This window comes from Octodon degus, unplaced genomic scaffold (assembly GCF_000260255.1).
Source record: "Octodon degus isolate 3935 unplaced genomic scaffold, OctDeg1.0 scaffold00407, whole genome shotgun sequence".
Lineage (NCBI taxonomy): Eukaryota > Metazoa > Chordata > Mammalia > Rodentia > Octodontidae > Octodon > Octodon degus.
In genome coordinates, this window is record NW_004524983.1 from 224,451 (window position 1) to 240,469 (window position 16,019).

General features: G+C 39.6%; 1 protein-coding gene and 1 pseudogene across 7 annotated transcripts in view; one reads left to right on the forward strand and one right to left on the reverse strand.

The window, feature by feature from the left end:
- The window catches only part of Ankrd17 (ankyrin repeat domain 17), a 165,132-nt gene that overhangs the window by 7,232 nt on the left and 141,881 nt on the right, over positions 1–16,019 (reverse strand). For all 7 annotated transcript variants that reach the window (XM_023708598.1, XM_004648421.2, XM_023708595.1 and 4 more), the window contains one exon: positions 12,060–12,257. In XM_023708598.1, the coding sequence (XP_023564366.1) occupies positions 12,060–12,257 (198 nt within the window). The remainder of the gene's footprint in view (positions 1–12,059; positions 12,258–16,019) is intronic.
- On the forward strand, positions 4,846–5,690 carry LOC101574782 (annotated as a pseudogene).

Genomic DNA, 16,019 nt, shown 5'->3' on the forward strand with positions numbered 1-16,019 from the left:
ATTCTAAGTTTGAGACCAGCCTGGGAACTTAGATCCTGTCTCAAAATAAAATTTTAAAAGGGCTGAGGATGTAGCTCAGTGGTAGAATACCCCATCATGCAGGTAGTCCTGGGCTCAACCCTTAGTACCAGTACAAAACAAAACAAACTAAAATATCCCATGAAACACAGAGATTTGTTATCTATAAAAATACACTGGGAAAACTATTCAACTCTGATGGAAATTAAAATCCATCTTTTATAGTTTTAGATCCATTAATATTACTTGGCACATTTATTTTATTTTATTTTTTTGGTGGTACTGGAGAGTGAACTCAGGACCCTGCGCTTGCCAGGCAAGCACTTATTCCACTGAGCTATTTCCCCGAGCCCAGCACATTTACTTTTAACCACTCACGGGGCTGGGAGATGGCTCAGTAGAATAAGTGCTTCCCTGGCAAGCACAAGAGCCTGAGTTCAATCCCCGGTTCTGCCAAAAAACAAAAAACAAACAAAAAACAAACAAACAAACAAAAACCCCAAAAAGCTTTTAACCACTCACAAAGGAATGCCAAAGCCATAGGCATGTCTTTAAACCATTGAAAATATTTAAAACTGCATAACCTTTCATCTTAAAACTAGAGGCTATTCTGGGAAGATGTAGGTGGCAATAGCACAAGTTTTCATTCTATATCCCCCCACCCCCCATAGAAATAAAGCCACAAAACTAGCAATAAAAATCCATGGATAAAACCAGTAACACAGCTAACAGAAAATAGCTGGGGCTGGTGGCACATGCCTCTAATCCAAACAGTTTGGAAGGCTGAGGCAAGATGATCATAAGTTTGGTTTCAGCAGGGGCAATTTCATGAGTGACACTATCTCAAAAAATAACGAAGGATGGGGTCAGTGTGAAACTAGGCTTTAGGTTTTAATCCCCAGCACCACAAAACAAAAACTAACAGACAAGGTATACAAATGAATCCAAAGATAAAAATGAATGGGCACAGGGACCAACTGGGGTTTAATCCCTGGTGTGTAGTGCCATCCCCACCCCTGGGGCGCACTAAAATGGTGACTAAGACTGAGTGTGGTGGGACAAGCCTGTCATCCCAGCATTTGGGAGGCTGAACACAGGAGGATCACTATCAGTCAGATCTGTGTAGTGAGACCTTGTACTAAAATCCATTAAAAAAAAAAAAAAAAAGTGAATGGTGACAAATCAACTACTATATGTAAATCTTATCAAGTGTGGTGGTGCATGCCTGTAATCCAAGCATAGAGGAGGTTGAGGCAGGGGGACTGTCATGAGTTTGAGGCCAGCAACTAAACAGTGAGACCCTGTCTCAAAAAAACTAAGTGTTGTGGTATTATATTGTGTATGGGAGGAAACAAGAGAGAACTCTCAGACCTAGATACAGAAGAAAAGAAGAACCTCAAAATACTTCAAGGTACTCAATGGCTAGAAAGGCTTACAAATCTGAGAACAGGTGAAATTGTAAAGTTCCTCCTTAGGCATGGGTGTTTCCAAGATGTACACAAAAAGGTATGAAGAAACTGAGCACTACCTGTTGAAGCCTCCTTCCAGAACAGTCTCACAAAAATAAAAACTTCTGGAGTCAGGCATGGTGGCACACGCCTGTAATCCCAGCACTCGGGAGACTGAGCGAGGAGGATCGCCACGAATTCCGGACCAGCCTGGGTGAAAGAGTGAGTTCAAGGCCAGCCTGAACTACATAAACAAGATCCTGTGTCAACCAAAAAAAAAAAAAAAATTCTGAGAACAGAAGGCTAGGAAAGGAACAACAGGAACAAAGCAAAAAGAAATATCTAATACCAGGCATAGTGACACATATGCCTGTAATCCCAGTACTGAGGAAGGCAGAGGTGGGAGGATCAAAAGTCAAATTGTACCTGGGCAATTTAGTGAGACTGTGTCCCAAATAAGCAATTAAAAACACAGCTGAGGATATAGCTCACTGGTAAGAGTTCACACTGTGTCAATGCCCAGTTTCGTCAGAGAGGGAGGTGAAGAGGAAAAAAGAGAAAAAAAAAAAATCAAAATTGGAAAAGTCAAAACAGATACAGTTCACTACTACTGCACTACCCCAGTGAGACTAGGGCCTTGGGCTCAATCTCCAGTAGAAAAACAAAGCAAAACAAAACAACGTAACACAACAGAGAGGGAGTGAGGAAGGAGAGGAAAACAGAGGAGAGAGGGAAATAAAAAGGGAAAGAAGACAGGTAAGTAAACAGGTCAACAAAGCTAAAATTTAATAAAATGGAAAGCTGCATTATTTCATACTTAAAAAAAAAGAGAGAGAATTCTAGAGCATTTAGTCCTTTTAAAAAATTCAGAAAAGAGGCAGGCAGTGTGGCACATGCCTGTAATCGCAGCACTCAGAAGGCTGAGGCAGGAGGATCCTTGGAAATTCAAAACCAGCCTGGGTTACAAAGTGAGCTCAAGGTCAGCCTAAACTATATAGTGAGGCCCTGTCTCAAAAAGACCAAACAAGAATATAGAAATATAAGAGAAAAACTTTAAAATTAGCTTTTTAAAATTATATATTGGGCTGGGGAGCTAGCTCAGTACAATAGGTGCTTGCCTCGCAAGTGCAAGGCCTTGAGTTCAATCCCCAGTACCGCAAAAAAAAAAAAAAAAAAGAAAGAAAGAAAGAATAAAATTATATACTTACATCCCTGAAAAACAACTCAGAACAATTAGTAAGAAGATAGAGGCAAGGAGGGCAGGATGGCAAAAGGAACAAGTCCTACCTTACCCTACATCTGCCCTAGAAGCCTGCCCCTAATCTCTGTGTTGGATCTGGTTTCCTTTTCCTTCCTGTTTCCTTCTAAAAAAAAATGGAAAGAAAAGTAACCCTTTGCTGTTTAACCTGACTGACTGAAGAGATTTGCCCTCTTCATAGATCCCCACCTAAGCAGACATAGTCTCCAGAATTCTTGGGTCAGAGTCTGTTTTCTGCTCTCTTCTTGCAGAAAGGCATTGCAGGCCTAGTAGCGTAAGCACAGGCATTAGACCTTAGCACATGCACTATATGCTACAAATGAACTTAAGCAATCACATTCCTCATACAAGGAACAGCTGATGAACACAGAACTAGAGAATATACAAGATGATATGAGGAAGCAGTGTAACAAGGTGTAACAGAAACAACATGAATGAGAGGTCATATATTGTGAGAGACAAAGAGAGATGAGCTGCCTCCAAGTCCTGGATGGTTCTGAACATGTTCTTTACACATCTGCATGTGCACACACAGACATGCATGTGTGCGCACACTTGCAGTCCTGGGGATTGAACCCAGGGCTTCTGAATTAAGCTACATTCCTTATACTATTTAAAAAGTCTTGTCAAATGACTAAATGGACCAAGCTGGGCTCAAACTTAAGATCATCCTGCCCCTACCTCCAGCTAGCTTACAGCAAATAATATTTTCCTTGACATTTTGTAGATGGTGTTCTATTCCTTGACAGGAAAAGAACCTAATTAAAAAAATTTTTTTTCATTTCTACATAATACCTTCAATTAGATAAAAATAAAGCAGGATGGGGGAATGTAGCTAAGTGGTACAGTGCTTGCCTAGCATGTGAGGTGTCCTGGATCCAATTCTCAGTACAGAATGTAAAAAAAAAAAAAAAAAAGTAATTCAGTCATGTTATTGTAAAATACAATATTTTACATGCCATATTATAAGAAAAAACAGGTTTCAGAGGATGGGAAGGCCTAGATTTTGTGAGACCTTAAGTTTATATGGTTTGGGGTAACTTTTTAGAAAAGATTGCAGAATTACAAATATAAAAAAATCATGTTTAGGACTTTAAAAGGGACACATGTAAATGAGGCACGCTTGAAGCTCAGCACTGCTGATGTTATGGTAACTCCACCTCGATTTAGAAAAGGAAACTGGTTCTGAGTTAGCATGTAAACAGTTTTATGACTGCAAACTTTAAAAAAGTACCTTGTGGGAAAATTACACTGTACTTTCTTTGTTTTGTTGGAAAATTACACTGTACTTTCTCCATTTTGTTTCAATATTGGGATTGAACTCTGGGCCTTTCCACTGAGCTGTATTTTCAATTTCGAGACATGATCTCCCTAAATCCTAGGCTATGCTGGATTACAGGTGTGTGCTCTCCTGCTTGGCTACACCGTCTTTTTCAGAGGATTTACCTCAGTAATTATGAAACTTAATCACGAAGAAATGTGTTTTTTTTTTTTTTTAAAAAGGAGGGCCATCAAGCAATTGGCCTGGTCTTCAAAAGAGAAGTCTGAAAGATACAAGAGTAAGAAAACAGTTCTAGGTTAAAGGGTTTTTTGTTGTTGTTGTTGCTAATGTATTTGGTTGTTGCAGGGTCTCAGTATATAGCTCGGACTTGTGGTGATCCTCCTGCTTTTAGCCTCCCTAGTGCATGCGCCTCTACACCTGGACTCCTGGCTGGCTCAGCCGGCACGCAGCACGTGGTGCTCAGGATCGAACCATGGTCCCTACGCTTGCCTAAGCAGCCGCTTTAGTTCACTGAACTATCTTGCTAGCCCCAAGAATGGGGTTAAACATAATTTACATTGCTAACTTGAACTCTGATGAAAGGAAATCACTGAGTTATATTAGAACAAAATAGGAACCACGCCGAACAGCCACTGCACCACTTCGTCAGTTTAAGTGCAGTGCAGGGCCATGGCCGGGGGCGGCGGTAGTGAGACCACTGCTACACTCCAGCCCCCTTTTACCTCCATGGTTTCTCCCCGCTCTGGCGAGTCACTTGGCTCCGCTTGCCCTTCCGACGGCCTCTCCCCTCTCCACCCCCGCCGCGGAAAATTAAGTTTGAAGAGGGGGGCCAAGGGAACATGGACATGAAGAAGAGTATCCACCTGGAGCTGAGGAACCGGACCCCAGTAGCTGTTCGAGAACTTGTCTTAGACAACTGCAAATCAAATGATGGAAAAACTGAAAGCTTAACAGCTGAATTTGCAAACCTAGAGTCCCTCGGTTTAATAAATGCATGCTTGCTTTCAGTTTCAAATCTCCCCACATTACCTAAATTGAAAAAGCTTGAGCTCAATGACAATAAAATCTTGGGAGGTCTGGACATGTTAGCAGAAAAACTTCCAAATCTCACACACCTAAACTTAAGTGGAAATAAACTGAAAGATATCAGCACCTTGGAGCCTTTGAAAAAATTGGATTGTCTGAAAAGCCTGGATCTGTTTAATTGTGAGGTCACCAACCTGAATGACTAGCGAGAGAGTGTCTTCAAGCTCTTGCTCCAACATGGCTACCTGGACGGCTATAATTAAGAGGACCGGGAAGCCCCAGATTCAGATGGAGAGGTGGATGGTGTAGATGAAGAGGAGGAGGATGAAGAAGGACAAGATGAGGAGGATGAGGAAGATGAGGATGGTGAGGAGGACTTTGATGAAGAAGAGGATGAGGATGAGGATGAGGATGAAGATGTGGACGGGGACAAAGATAAAGTGTGTGAGGAAGAAGAATTTGGACATGATGGAGAAACTGATGAAGAGGAGGAGGAGGAGAATGCAGATGAGGATGAAGAAGAGGAAGAAAGCGGAAAAGGTGAGAAGAGGAAGAGAGAAACAGATGATGAAGGAGAAGATGATTAAGACTCCAGATAACCTGCAAAAACAGAACTGTTCAGTATTGGTTGGACTGCTCATGGATTTGGTAGCTGTTTTTTGGTTTTTTTTAAAAGGTAGCTGTGAAACAAACCCTAGGACACCTACCCACCCAAAGAGCCAAAGAATAGTTCCTGCAACATTCCACCTTCCTCCATTTAGTCCCTCTTGGTAATCCACCACCAAGCTTGGGTACTTTGCCCCAGCAAAACTGTAAGCATTGAGATTTTTGTGTAAGACTTGCTGTTGCGTGGATAGCTGTGACCGGTGAGTCAACCACCTATGGCTACCAGTTAGTTACATTGAGACTGTAACAGCATTTTTACTTTCTGTACAACAAAAAAAGCTTTGTAAATAAAATCTTAACATTAGGACAAAATAATACTACTGGGACAAATGAAATATAGACTATCTACCAAATAATATATTAATGTAAAATTACTGAATTTGAATGCTTCAGGATAGTTATGTAAAAGAATGTTCTTAGAACATTAAGTATTTAAGAGTAAGAAAGGGAAAAAATAAAGATCAGTGAAATAGCTCAGTGAACTATAAAGCACTTGCTTGGCAAGCGCAGGGACAGGGATTCGATCCCTGGTACCACATGCTGTGCTGGCCCCACCCCTGGGCAGGCTGAGCTGACCACAGAGACTGGGTGTGGTGGTGTGTAAGACCTTGTCTCAACACCCCCCAGAATACAAAAAGAAATACTACTCTCCCAAACCACAACCACTACCACCACCACCACCACCACCACCACCACCACCACCACCTCCTCCTCCTCCTCCACTATCAGAATGAATGAGTGGAATGAACATATAATCACCGTAATGGCTGCACTGTTACAAAAGGCACAATGTGTTGGGCATTGTGGCCCATTCTGTAACCCCAGCACTCTGGGAGGATGAGGTAGAAGGATCACAAATCTGAGCTAGCCCATGCAACTTAAGGGGTTTAGCAAGACTGTTTCAAAATGAAAAAGCTTGGTGAGAGTATTGCAAAATCAAAAAGAAAAAAAAAAGTACAATACATTTTCAACATAAAAAGCCAAGCTTCTGGGTTTAAAAAATGCATCATATTTGGTGAATTTTAGCTAAGAGTTCTTGAAATAATATACAACCTGATTTAATAAACAGTATATAAAACAGGCACTTCTTAAAAGTGTACTTAAAAATAGCCCTGAGAATCCATTCTATTGTTAGGATGAACTACCAAAAACATTTCATGTCATAGGGTAGCCATATTTGTAATTTTAACCTTTTCTGTTTTTTAATGAACAGGAAAATCAAACCCATATTTTTATGTACAAACAGGTGAATATGAAATCATCCACATATGCATTTTAATCAACTGTTTACAGTTTCAGCTCCACAAATAAGACATTGTTTCACATTTATTCTATGTTTAGAGATAAAACTGATTTTCTGAGGAATACCAAAAAAATTATACAGAAAAAAATCATTCTACAAAATATAATGTAAACACACACACACACACACACACACACACACACACACACACACACGAGAACCAAAGGAAAAACAATGTATTTGTGACTTTTTAAATCACTGGTTAAAGTCCCTTGCACTGACTCCTGAGACTTCACTACAGAATCCAGGATGTGAGTATGCCTCTCACAGCATGCTTCTGTTTCTTTCTCAGGTTTCACTATACTGTCATATAAGTACTGCTGTTATCATCACCTTCACCCCACCCCTGAAGGTTTAAACCAACAGCAATGGCAGCAGACAATGAACGCATTATTTCTACTTCCTTGTGCAAGTCCTAGGCAGTGGGCGTTATGTGTAAGAACAAGGAAACACTGGAATCACACACCTGTTCATGCTGGGGTTCTGCTGACAAGAGCTATTGGGGTAGCAAATCACTTCAACAGTGCTCAGTACTTAATAAATTACTATGATTTTTAAACATGTGGCTAGTAGCTATCTTATGAAGAATTCTTTGGTAATTTCTACTTTCCTCTTGGTTTATTTTTATATTACCATACGTGACATAAAATCTCTTCAAAATGTCTAGCAACATACACCTGTAATCCCAGTAATGCAAGTGGCTGAGGCAGGATTGCTGTGTGTTCAAGGCCAGCCTGAACTGCATAGTTAAGGTCCTATCTTAAAAAAGGGAGCCCCTGAATATGCTAAAATATAAATCTTGATACTATAACCTTTCACTCTTCACTATACAACTATGAATCCTCCCTAATATATCTGTATTAATATATATATATATATATATTCCTTTACTACATATAGAAATTTGTTATATTTAATACAGCTTCAATAAGTGAAGCTAATTCACAGTAGGATATAACTAGCCTGCTTGCCTGTCTGCCTTTCTCTTTTTTGTTGCTACTGGAGATGGAATTTTATTTCTTTCAGTGGCACTGATTACTGAATTTAGGGCTTTCATACAGAGCTACATCCACACTGCCCCCTTTTTATTTTTGAGACAGCCCACAGTTAAATCACTAAGTTGCCCAGGGCTGGGTTGAATTTGCAATCCTCCTGCCACTGCCTCTTAAACTGCTGGGATCAAGATATGTTTCCCTACACCTGGCACTTCTTTTATGTAATTTATTTATCATTGCTTTTTGAGATTCTTTGTTGTGTAAATCATCCAGGCTAGTCTTAGAAGTCTCAGTGCTCCTGAGCTACAGCCTACTGAGTGCTGGGATGGTGAACATAAGACTCCACTCTTGCTTTACTTTATGCTTTATTACAATTATGATTAGCTAGATGTCCCCTCACAGCCTCATGCATTCACAGGTGGTACTTCGGGAAGGTGATGCAACTATGGCTGTATGATACTAGATTAGCACACTGATGGCTTTATAGCTGGGTGTCATGTTGGGAAGTAAAGCCTGCTAGGAAAAGATGGGTCACTGAGGGCATGGCCCAGAAGTATATCGCCCTCTTCCTGCCTTAATCTATCTGTGCATCCTGCCTCCCATGCTATGAGCTCTTTCTCCTCTGTGATGCCCTCTGCCATGCCACCCTGTATTGGAGCCAGTTGATTATGGACTGAACCTTCTATAAACTGAGCTAATATTCCCTCCTCATTTAATTTTTGGGTGTCAAATATTGTGTTCTAGTGATAAAAAAGTAAATAAAAAGCTAGGCGTGATGACGCATACCTATCATCTCAGCACTTGGAAGACTGAGGCAAGAGGATCACCATGAGTTGTAGGCCAACCTGGCCTCTGTAGTGAGTTCAAGGCCAACCTGAACTACACAGCAAGATCCTGTCTCAAGACAAAAAAAAGGACCTAAGACAGATTTTGGTAACAGAGAAGTGGGGTCACTACTGAGATACTACCTGGCTGTATGGTTCAAGAAGCCTTTAGAACTGGCTTGTGGGAAAAGTTTGGAGAAACTGACTGGAGAAAGTCTTAGAATGCTATGAATCAAGCTTGATGGGAGAGTCTTTACAGAGCTCAGAACACCAGAATGCTAACAGAAATGCCAGGATCAGGAGGCTTCAGTTGGGAACAATGATTGCACTGACAACTGGAACCCAGACCATGTGTGTTATATTCTGGCAGAAAACTTGTCTGCATCTTGTTCCTGTCCTGAGATATCAGAGGAGACTAAAGGGAGTTCACTAATTAATCTGGTGGAGTAAATTTCAAGACAGTCTAATGTTAAGGCAGTGGCCTGGCTACTGCTGGGACTTATAGCCAACTCTACCTTGAGAATCAAGAATAAATTGTCTAGCAGAATAATCTGCCAACTTTCAAGTTTGGCAGAACAGGAACCTATAATAAAACTGTGTCCTGAAAAGATAGAACAGAGGAGGGCCAGCCAAATAGCACAGCGGATTAAAGTGCCTGCTTAGGCAGATGTAGGGGGAGGGAGTTGGATCCCTGGGCCTGCTGTTCTGGCCCCGCCCCCAGGGTTTGCTGAGGCAGTGATTGAGACTGGGCATAGTGGCATGCACCTGTAATCCCAGCACTTGGGAGGCTGTAAACAGGAGGATCACTATGAGTCCGATCTAGGAAGTGAGACCCTGTCCTAAATACAAAAAAAAAAAAAAAAGATGGAACAGAGGGAAAGTTGGTTGCTACACAGATTAGCATTAAAAAGCCAACTACTTTTGAACTGGGCCATAGCAAAGACAGTACAGAGGCACAAGCAAAGTCCCACTTTTTGCAGCCTCAAACTTGCAAAGCTGGAAAGACTTTGTTGAGAAGTGAGCCCAGGGCTCTGTGCTCCAGAATGGTGGTAGCCTAGGGGTAGGAACTGATCTCCCAGAATTCATTCACTGTGAATCAGTGCTCAGCAATCCAGACTTTAAGAGTCTCTGCAATGACCAGCAAGACGCAAAAGGGCTCAGCTACTGCTCCAGCTGGCAGCAGCCCTTGATGTCATCCATGTGGCACTGGTTTTGGGAACATGCAGAAGGTAAGAATTATGGAGTCAGGAAGGCTTTCACCCAGATTTCAGAAAGTCTGAAAGGCCAGGCAAGAGCGCCTCTGAGAGATCACGAAGCTGTAGAAGTGAAGTTAGAGGTGCTGTGGAGACCCTACGAAGTTGGGAAAGCCAGGAATGCAGATTGTCTGAGGAAAGATGTGAGGAGTAAGCAAATCTAGGTCAAGACGGAGGCCTTGAGAATTCCAACCACTTTGCAGTGGTAATGCTAAGCCCTCTGGAGTACATAATTTGCCATATTATCCTAGGTAATGGACATTAAGTGTAGGATTTACTGTTTGTCCTGCTGTATTTTGGTCTTCTTTCATCCCATTTTTTTCTATCCTCCATTTATCCCTCTGTGGGAATGTTTTTATGTTAGAAATGTTTTAACTTTTTTTTTTTTTTGGAGACAGGGTCTCATTATGCAGCCCAAGGGTTTGAAGGCAGCAATTGTCCTGCCTCAGCTTCCTGAATGCTGGGATTATAAGAAAGCATACTTGGCTCTCTTTTCATTTTTACAGGGATCACAGCTAAGACACTACCTTGAGTCTTAGGGGAGTCTCTGGACTTGGACTTTCAGCAATGTTGAAACTGTTAGGACTTAGGCAACTCTTACTGATGGATGAAAATAAGCATTTTGCATAAATGGATGTGTGTATGTCTTTTAGAGCCCAGGGAAGAATGTTATGGTTTATTGCCTATATGTTCCCCCTAAAGCTTCCTATGCCCATGAGTGGGGTTTCAGGGAGATGACTGGGTCAGGGATGAGTAACCTCGTCACTGGATTCATAGCTGATGGGCTCATAGCTGGTTATGATGTCAGGTGAAGCCTGATAAAAAGAGGTAGGTTACAGTCTGAAAGGACATACACCTTTTCTCCTCCCTTGATCTCTCTCTGCTTCTTCACTGCCATGCCACATCAGCTGATTGGAAACAGAGACCCGAGTATTTCCTCCTTAACTTTCAGATGTTGGATACTGTGTTCCAGTAACAAGCAACTAAGACAACAATATACTTTGAGTGTTTCTCAAATATTTAAATATTTTTTGCTCTCTCAAGTCACACAGGCTTGCTATTAATTATTCTGTCAATATAAACTAGAAGAAATCTGATAATTTAAAAGTCAGAGGAGAAAGCAAATTGAGATCTTTGTTGTGCCTCTCCTTTCTAAAAAATTGTAACAAATGAACAAAAAACACCTAACTTTACTACAGAATTCTCTAATTCAAGCTGGTAACTGACATTTCTTAGTTTGAAAATCTTAATCACTGCTTCAGAATCTGACTTAAAAACTCACATCTGACAATGTAAAATCAGTTGTACTATTTATATAGTAAATTTAAAGTTGAATAAAAAGGGCAATGATATTTATACTTTGAAAGTTGGAATTATTTCTTCTCTGTAGTTGTACTCACAAAATAAAAGGTTAGGCACAGTGGTATATGTCTGTAATCCCTACACAACTGGACAACTTAGTAAGACCTTGCCTCAAAAATAAAAAGGTCTGGAAAAGGCCCCAAATTCAATTCCTAGTACTGCATATACATATACAAAGTGAATTAACAGAGTGGGTTTGGAGTGTGGATATGGGTCAGTTGTACAGCTTGTCCAGAAGGCAGGCATGAGACTGTGTTTCAGGCCTCAGCATCACACTCAAAAAACCAAAACTCCAACAACAAAACTCATTGTCCAATAATTTAAAAAAACTCACTGATTACAATAATTAAAAAACTTAAAACTTTTTTTCTTTTTGAGATTGGGCCCCTCTATATTCCTCATGTTGGCCTTAAACTCTTGATCCTCTTACCTTTAGCTCCTCAAGTACTTAGAATTATAGGTGTGTACCACTGCAGTAGGCTAAAACCTTGTATTGTCAAAGAAACACATACGGTTGGGATATAAATCAGTGGTCAAACAGTAGGCATCAGGCCCTAGATCTGATCATTGTACAAAAAAGCATTCTTGAAATTCTTCACTTGAAATTACGTATGTAGTACTTACCACTGGATGCTGATGAACACGGAGTCAACAAACTGAGTGGAGAAAAATGTTGTCTGTTAAAGTTAGCAGCTGCAGGTGCTCCTCCAAGGGGTGCCACAGGTCCATACATCTGACCTCCTGAAAGGTTTGAGGCAAAGTTTCCCAAATGTGTAGAAGAAGGTGTTACAGAACCGTATGGCGAGTCCATATTGACAATACCTACAATGTAGAAGACCATAACTTACAAGAGTTACCTAGAGTCATACTTACACAAAGCTAGTATTCAGAGGTCCCACATATACCGCAAATTTTTTTAATTAGTTAAAAAAAATCTTGCCAGGCATGGTGGCACACACCTGTAATCCCAGCACTCAGAAGACTGAGGTAGGAGGATCACTGTGAATATAGGCCAGCCTGGGCTACATAGTGAGTCTGGGCCAGCTTGAACAATGTAGCAAGACCCTATATCAAAATAATAATAATAATAATCATAATAACAACAACAACTTGGTCATTTCTTTCAGTCCATTTGTCATTTCTTTATTATCTAAAGACAACTATAAGGAAGGGAAAAAGAAAAAATAACAAGAGAAAAATGGAAATAAACCTTTTGTAAATAAGGAGGGAAGAGGGATTAAAGGGAGAGGAGGGGAATGGAAAATAGAGCAGCAAGGTAAAAATTCCCTATGATGAATATGATCGTCATGTAAATCTAGAACATACAAATTAAAAAAAAAAAATACCTAGGGATGGGTTACAACTAAAAGACAACCTTATAAAAAAAAACTTTAGGAAAATATTTTTATAATTAATTTTATTATTTGGTCTTTTGTTAGCTATTATAAACTACATGTAGCTAGAATTTAAACAGGGCTAAGGCCAAGAAGTTGTATAAAAATTTTATCATTAAAAATCTATAGGAGCCAGGCATGGTGGCATATACCTACAACTCAAGAAGTGAGGCAGGAGGATCACAAATTTGAGCCTAGCCCATGCTATTTGGCAAGAGACTCTCTAAAAATAAAAAAAAGAAACAAAAAATTTTTTAAAGGACTAGGAATATAGCTCAGTGAAAAGACCCTGGGTTCAACCCCAGTACTAGAAAAAAACCCAAAATCAAAAACTGATAGGGGGAAAAAAGTCTCTATAAAAGCTTCCATAGTATAAAAAAAAATGTAGTATTCCCATTTTAACTAATTACTTTCCTTTTTTTTTTTTTTTTTTTTTTTTGCAGAACTGGGGATTGAACTCAGGCCCTTGTGCTTGCCAGGCAAGCGCTTATTCCACTGAGCTATCTCCCTGGTCCCTCCCCATTTTTAACTAAGCATCCTTTCCACAGCTAATAGCAATCTGTCACTGAGTACCTATTAATATAATACAATATGAATTTCATATATGAAAAGAAATGACATAAAGGATGTATTAGAGAGTTGAGTACCAAGAAGATGCTTTTCTTGAGTGTAGTAGCAGTGGTACAGCTGTGAAGACAAACATTACTGTTTTGAGAACCTGCATGACAAAGTATTCAGGACTAAAGTAACAATGTTTGAAACTCACCTTATCATAATTTGACAAAATGTAGAAAATAAAAGAAAATGTAGGTCAGGGACTGAAAAAGAGGGAATGAAAAAGTAAAGAAAGATCAGTAGACAGAGAAAAAACAAAAGGCAGCAGGAAGGAAAGCAAACAGCAGTATGGAACACAAAATGAATCAGGAAAAAGAATAAAACTCAGGCTCTAAAAGAGGTTTAGGATGAAGTAAAGGGATGCTGTGTAATGAAAGGAGGAGGAAATCAATTCTAAATGACCTGCATTTAGTAATATTCTCTTTTAATAAATTCTTAATGTTAAACTTCAATGCTAATTCTGAGTCTAATCAGCCAACTCCTTCCACTATACCCCTGGCTATAAAACTAGCTTTAGATTTTCTATCTTTTCATGAAATAAAAACTTCCATCTTTTTCTGAATCTTCATTCTGGCCTTTGTAAAAATTCATCAACTAAAATATCACAGTATTTTAACTGAATTATCACTGCTACAAAAATGAAACTTAAAAGTACTTCCTATTCATTGGGATATGACAATCTTTAAAAACTAAAAAAACAAAACAAAGCAAAACTATCAATTGAATGTTAGCACAAGAGAAACTTTTTACAGTATAAAAATATTTGATCACTTCAGCAAATAAATACTTACAATTTGTGTTTATTATATCTACACATTACAGAAGTAGGTAAAGATAACAGTGAATTCCTGTTAAAACTTGGAAATTTCTTTTCTTTTCTGTGGTTTTTTTTTTTTTTTTTTTTTCAGAACTGGGATTGAACTCAGGTAAACTTGGAAGTTTCTGTCCTAGAATGTTTTACCTCCAGCAACACAGATGAGACATCAATGGAACTTTCCTTATGAACACAAATTTGAACTTCAAAATTTTCTGTGTCACATACTATTATTTTATTTTTGGAGACTGTATTTCGCTGTGTAGTTCAAGCTGGTCTTAAATTCCCAATGATTGTCCTACCTCAGCTTCTTAGTGCTGTTATAGATTGTTTAGTATGTATAATAGGGTGGGCGCTACTGGAGATTGAAACTAGGGCCTTTGCAACTGAGCTATATTTACAACCCCATTTTATTTTTTACTGAGATAGGGTCTCAGTAAATCCCTAAATTTTTCAGGTGGGGCTTGAATTTGCATTTCTTTTGCCTCAGCCTCTCAAGAGTCTGGGATTGCAGGATGTGCCACAATGCACAGCTACATTATTCTTCTATAAACACTATTGTTAGGCAGGCATGCTGTGTGTAGGATTACTTAAGCCAGGAGTTAAGAGACCAGCCTGGGCTACATAGTAAGATCTGATCACAAACGAACAATTCTTTATACTGCAAAAATGCACAATAGGAATGATTTGGCTCACATACCATTGTGTATCATTGTGTCACGTGGACTGGCATTTCAACTCACTGAAATATTTACATCAATGTGCTACATGCAACTTGGCACCTTTTGCAGTATTAATGAAAAAACTAGTGACATCTATAGCCTAGTTAGTAAAACTGTCAACACTAATTTCTCAGCTTTGGTATCATGGTTATGTAAGATGTTTATTTACAGGGAAAATGGAGGAATTACAGAACTTGCTTCCATCCATATAAAATATATTTCAAAGCAAGATGTTAAAAAAAGGTATAATAAAAGACTTTAGGATTTTACATATTAGGTCATGTCCAATAGAACTTTTTATGATAATGGAAATGTTCTGGATATTTCCTGTCCAATATGGTAGACAGTAACAATGAGTACTTATTAGGTATTTGAAATGCAGCTAGCTTGACTAAGATTTGTTTATTTAGTCACATTGGAATCTAGCTACTTATTTAGTGATATTGGGGACTGAAGTGAGCTACATCTTTTTAAATTTCTTACTCATTTATGGTGTCTTTGAGACAGGATCTTACTATGTAGCTTGGGTTGGCCTTTAACTTTTTTTTTTTTTTTTCTCGTGCAGGGTATCACTATGCAGCTCGGACTCCTCGTGGTCCTCCTGTTTTCTGCCTCCCTAGTGCTGGGATTATAGGCATGCGCCACCATGCCCAGACTCTATCACTGGCTCAGTGTACCTGGGGGCGGGGCGAGTGTGGTATGTGTGTCAGGGATGGAACCCTGGCCCCTGTGCTTACCTAAGTGCTTAGTCCGCTGAGCTATCTCATGGGCCTTTGGCCTTGAACTTAATAAGTAGCCCAAGCTGGACTTGAATATTCAGCAATCCTCTTGCCTCAGACTCCTGAGTGCTGGGATTAGAGACCTGAACCATCATGCCCATTTCAACTTTTAAATGATTTAACAAAAATATTCTTTTTTTTTTTTTTGGAGACAAGTTCTCACTGCAGTTTAAGTTGGCCTTGAACTTGCAGTGATCCTCTCACTTCAGTCTCCTCTGTGCTGTGATTATGTCACCACACCCAGAAAACAAAACTGCTTA